This window comes from Alligator mississippiensis, chromosome 7 (genome assembly GCF_030867095.1).
Source record: "Alligator mississippiensis isolate rAllMis1 chromosome 7, rAllMis1, whole genome shotgun sequence".
NCBI classification, from domain to species: Eukaryota; Metazoa; Chordata; order Crocodylia; family Alligatoridae; genus Alligator; species Alligator mississippiensis.
This window is the reverse complement of record NC_081830.1, coordinates 34,262,212-34,268,203: the sequence shown is the minus strand read 5'-3', so window position 1 is coordinate 34,268,203 and position 5,992 is coordinate 34,262,212. Positions and strand designations below refer to the sequence as shown.

Genomic DNA, 5,992 nt, shown 5'->3' with positions numbered 1-5,992 from the left:
AGAATGTAATCCACAAAACCTTTGCCCGATCAATTATGCACCTAAAATAGAATAAAAAAGATGCCTAACTTTTCAGCAGTGACTTTCCCTAGATACCTTGAATGCTGCAACTGTGCATACACAAAATAAATCTGAGAGGTGCCAAGATGACATTTAAGACACTTAAAGATACAGAAAATATGTGCATATCAATGTGTTTTGAGGGACCTAATCCAGTAGGCAAGCTCAGAACATGATTAATAGATACCAGTAGCACTGAGCTCACCAAAAGGCATTGTTTCCATGCCATTCATGGCCCTAATGGGAAGGAAGTTATCCCACTGCTGTTCAGCTGTTTTATTCCATGAATGTTAAAGGCACAATGCAGAAAAGCCAATGGGGGCAGGAGAAAGCCCAGGGTATTTGTCTTCCTGAACATCATGCATTTCAGTGAGCCAGACCAACTTTAAGCTTTCTCTCTTTCTCCTGGCCCAGCATACTTTACCTTCCTGGATGTCTTGTAGGTCAGCTTCAAGAGGAGGGCTATACACAATGGCTAGTCTATGATCTAGCACTTAGAATAGTATACTGGAAATGGGATCTGTGGGTTCAAACTCTGAATGAAAGGAGCCTGAAATCATGGTTTCCTGCTCCCTGGGCAAGTGCCATATAAGATTAGAACATGGGAGAGTCCTCCACCTCCATTTTTTCTTCTAGCACCTATGCATACACTTAGGAAATCCTTTTACTATAATTTTTTACTTTATTTTTTTTCTGTGTAGGCACAGACACAGAAGACACATGGAAACAGTGAATGTGACAGCGGTGACAGAGTTCATCTTGGTTGGATTTCCTAATATCCATGAGGTGGAGATAATCCTTTTCATCATATTCTTACTCATCTATCTAGTGACTGTACTGGGAAACATCCTCATCATTGTACTGATATGTATTGATCACCGTCTCCATTCCCCAATGTATTATTTCCTCAGTAACCTGTCCTTCATAGAGATCCTCATGACTTCTTCTCTGGTTCCTAAAATGTTGGCCAACTTCCTGTCTGAGAAAAAAGCTATTTCTTTTACTGGCTGCTTTAGCCAGCTCTTTTTTTACTTCTTCATGGGCACAACAGAATTCATCCTCTTTGCCATCATGTCTTATGACCGATATGTTGCTATATGCAATCCACTGAGGTATTCCACAATCATGACTGGAAAGATATGCATTCAGCTGGTCATTGGTTCTTGGGCAGGAGGTCTCTTCATGATTTTGTCATCATTGATCCTGAAAGCACAATTGCCCTACTGTGGTCCCAATGTGATCAACCACTACTTTTGTGACAGTGCACCACTGCTGCACCTTGCTTGTGCTGATGTCCAGCTCATTGAATTCATTGACTTCATAGTGTCTCTGGTTCTGCTGCTTGGCTCTCTCTCATTGACTGTGGTCTCCTATGCCTACATAATCTCCACTATACTTAAGATTCCATCTGCACAAGGGAGGCAAAAAGCATTTGCCACTTGTGCCTCTCACTTCACTGTTGTTTCACTGGGATTTGGCATCACCATGTTTGTCTATGTCAGACCTTCACAAAGTGATTCCATGAAATTCAACAAAATTCTTTCAGTTTTATCCAGCATTGTGACACCCCTCCTAAATCCATTCATCTTCAGCCTAAGAAATGAACAAATGAAGGAGGCCTTAAAAGATGCTGTGAAAAAGTACCTGTTGATCACCCAGTGGGCTGGGATGTCATGATTTATACTGTGGTTGGAAATAAATATATATTTATAAATTTGAAATGAGCTTTTAATTTATCCAATGTGATCTTAAACATTTAGAAGCAGATTATCCTTCCACGTATAATAAGCTGGGTGACCATACTGCATGCCATTTATAAATTTACTGTTGTATCAAATCCAGAGCTGGTGATTTGATCTAGATTTAGAATTCATACATTTATTTTGTTTAAGATGATTTACTTTCCATCAGAACAAGAAGAATTATGTTTTACATTCCAGACTAAATTAAAAGAGCAGACTTCAGTGCCTAAAATTAAAAACAAAAACAAAACCTTAGGTCAATTATAATGGCCAGTGTCTAGATTCATATTGATTTCTTAAGAAGCTTAAGGGAACCTTGGGTGCAGTTTAGACACCTACATTTTCCTGAGACAGAAGGGATAAAATACATTTGATGCCTCCACTTTTGACTGTGCAGTTCCCTAGGTGTGTATACATTAGGGCATCAGCACACATACAAAATAAATTCTGATGGAATGCCTACATAACCAACCCCCATTTAAGCTCCATTGCAATTCATATAGAGTCAGGGATGGCCTTAAGCACAACCTAAGTTTTGGGAAAGGCCCAATCCTTTTGGCCTGCACCAAGCACACCTATTTCTTATATACAGAATTAAATTCATTTAAGACATGGAACCATTGGGTGCCTGGGCACCCGTAAGGGTAATGGTGCCAGCAAGGAACCGAACAAGAGGAGCCTGACTTTGTAGCCTGTGAATGTTGCCATCCTCTGGGAAGTGGGGAGGACCTGGATTCTAATATCTCATATCAGGTTATCCCTGTTCTCTTAACGAATGATAGTCTAATGTGAAATATCATTTCTATAGGTGGATCTAGGATTTTGAAAAGTGAGGTGCAAATGGTGTGGCACATCATCACATATAATACAGTGCATATTTTTCTCCAGTTAAATGGAAACCACATGCTTTATTAATATGCTAATGGCCTAGTACTAAATTATTTAGTTTAAGATCAAAACAAAAATAAATATAAATATTGGACTGTCACCAATTTTCTAGAGTATATATACAGTTTAAAAAAGTAACAAACTAGGCAAAAAATAGTCAACAGATACTGTGTCATTAGTCCTGTAATTATTATTGTTAAATGTACATTCTCTTATTCAGGTTCATAAAACAAAATCTAGCCTCCTTAAGCATCTTGACACTGCCTCAAATACTTCACTCTCAGTCATTTCTATGTTTGAGTTAAGATTTTGATGAGAGCTAAAAACAGTCTTCAGGTCTGTGAAAAAGAATAGAGAGGTAAGCAGGAAAGGATAACAGGCAGCCAAATTGCTGAAGAAAGGATATTATGAATAATGGAACATCAAGACAATTAAAAAGGAGACAGAGTAATTAACACTTGTACAGTGGAGAGATATTAGCAGGTTTCAAGGAGATGATAATGAGCCATACAGTCAACTGACTTTCCCAGCACTGCCTAAATAGAAATGCTGCTGCCCCTCCCAGGCAATTGGTTTTAAGGTTTGGGTGGAGCAGGAACAAAAGCACCATTCAACTGCACTACTGTCTGCCCCTTATCTCCTCCCTTGCCCTCCTATCCCTCCACCCTCCCAGGATGTGTCCCTGATCATTCCTGAAAGCAAAGACCAGAACATAGAATCCCACCCTTCCAAGTAAAAACCTCTGTGTACTAGGTTACATACAACCTCTGTATAATAGGCTCTCTCATCAGGTACCTAATGAGAGTTTTCCTTGCTTATTTTCCTTTTGGCCCCATTATTTTTGCTCCTATCAAGCCAGTTCTACACCCTGGAGCTTATGGTTATCTGCTTATGAAGGGCATACGACCTGGGGTGACATTCCATTCCTTTTTTGTTCATCTTTATCCTTGTACAGACATACAGTTTCTCCTGGGAGAGTTGCTGCTTTTCCAGAAGGCACATCAAGTATACAGATGTTCAGGCTTTTTCTCCCAGAGTAAAAATGGCTGTTCCCAGGGAAAAAAATAACCTGGTAACAACCAGAGTTAACTCATTACCAAGAGAGTTTCTCCTGGGAGAGAAAATGTCTGTACATGTTATAAGTTTTGAGATTGCCTGCACATATGTAGCTGGCATATGTAGTTGTCTGTATATGAAGACTAGGCATGTACGGTAAGATGCACACTGGATGTGAATATTTACTTACCTCTTATAGACATCTCTAGATGTCCAAAAATGTAGCTGACCAAAACCCATGACTACCAGGACTTAGACTTAGAAACAGAGAAGGGCTAAGGAAAAGAGGGAGTTTGAATTTGGGGAACTATGACAACAATACAGCACTCTAAGCACCATATGCGAGTCATTACAAAAGCTTCTTCCAGCACACACAGAGTTCATAGATTTCATAGATGTTAGGGATGGAAGGGAACTCGAAGATCATCAAGTCCAGCCCCCTGCCCTAGGGGCAGGAAGTAAGCTGGGGTTGGTCAAAGGATCCCAGCAAGATAAGCATCCAAACGCTTCTTAAATGAGTCCAGAGTAGGTGCTTGCACAACCTCTGGAGGGAGTCTATTCCAGGTCTTGGAGGCTCAGACAGTAAATAAATTTTTCCTTATGTCCAGCCTAAAATGGTCTTGGAGGAGTTCATGACCATTGGTCCTTGTTTTTCTTTGGGGCACTCTGGTGAACAGACATTCTCCCAGATCCTGATGTACACCCCTTATATACTTATAAGTAGCCACCAAGTCCCCCCCTAACCTGCACTTTTCCAGGCCGAAGAGTCCCATGACTCTCAGCCTCTCATCGTAAAGCCTATTCTCTTGCCCTCTGATCATGCACATGGCTCTGCTCTGGACTCTCTCAAGCCTCTCGACATCCTTCTTGAATTGTTGAGCCCAGAATTGGATGCAGTACTCCAGCTGTGGCCTCACCAAGGCCAAGTACAGTGGGAGGATGACATCCTGAGATTTACTTGAGAAACATCTATGGATGCAAACCAAAGTATTGTTTGCTTTGCCAGCTGCGACATCACATTGGTGGCTCATGTTCATCTTGTGGTCAATCATGACCCCCCCCCCCCTCCCCCCGCCTCCCCCCGCCTCCCAGTTGTGGTGCTAGCAAGCATAGCACTGCTGAGCCTATAAGCATGCTGCGGGTTTTCTCTCCCGAGGTGGAGTACCTTACATTTATCTATATTGAATGTCATCAGGATAGTATCTACTCACTTACTAAGTTTATCTAGGTCAGCCTGGATCACTAGCCTGTCCTCCGGTGTGGACGCTATGCCCCAAAGTTTAGTGTCATCGGTGAACTTAGCCAATGCGCTTCTAACACCAATGTCCACATCATTGATAAAGATGTTAAAAAGAACTGGTCCAAGGACAGAGCCTTGCAGGATGCCACTGGTCACAGAGCACCATGATGATTTGCTACTATCGACCACTACACTCTGGGTCTGACTTCGGAGCTTCCTTTTGAAGCTGGTCCCTGGGAAGCCATGAAATGGACATCCAGTGAGAAAATGTTGAGCCCGGAGGAAGATCAGTAAGCCAGATGATGTAGGCATCAGCAAAGTGGTTGTTGGTCTGGAGGGGAAGACACACTGTGGCCTCTCTCTCTACAAGACTGCCCTTCGTCCATATTTTCCAGTGACTGTTAATGACTTGCCTTCAGAAGGAATACCAGCAAAGATACTAAGCAGTGGCTGGCCTATGGTGTGGCCATTTTTCTGTGGTGGTGATAAATCAAAGATAGCCAGGTTCAAGCCATCTTGGGAGAGGGGAGAGTCTCTGGCTTTCCCAATGATTGCATTGGTCACTTAGCTCAGGAGGACAAAGGTGCATGTCCCTTTTCAGTCTCTAAGTCTAAATCTGGAATAGTTTCACTAGGATAGTTGGACCTGAATCTGTTTTCATTAAAGTCTTAAAACCAATCATGTCAATTTTTAATTGCTTTTCCCAAGGGAAATATTAGATGTTTTAGTCAGCGAGTTCTCTTGGGGACACAAGTCAGAGAGAAATTACTGAACACCTATGGATATTGTTAGAGGAGGAAAACAAAACTTGTTTAGCTCCTATGCATTCTTCTTACCTATGAAATAAACTGAAAATAATGCACAGAGTAGTTTGAAAATATAATGATCTAGTTTGTTGCAATTTGTCCTAGATGATGTAGCATTAGAGGAGATTTAAGATGCTAGGCTTGGTTTTCTCTCTTCCATCTGGACTTGAATTTTTTTTACCTATCACCAGATCCAGACA

At 41.4% G+C, this 5,992-nt stretch overlaps 1 protein-coding gene across 1 annotated transcript; it reads left to right on the top strand.

The window, feature by feature from the left end:
- The first annotated feature begins 780 nt into the window (after positions 1-780).
- On the top strand, positions 781-1,737 carry LOC102566277 (olfactory receptor 6M1). Its single transcript, XM_006259098.1, has one exon. The coding sequence runs from the start codon at positions 781-783 to the stop codon at positions 1,735-1,737; it is 957 nt and encodes a 318-aa protein (XP_006259160.1).
- Positions 1,738-5,992: the final 4,255 nt, after the last annotated feature.

What these genes read in the sequence shown, in the direction of transcription:
- LOC102566277 (XM_006259098.1), top strand. Translation starts at nt 781, where the DNA reads ATGGAAACAGTGAATGTGACAGCGGTGACAGAGTTCATCTTGGTTGGA.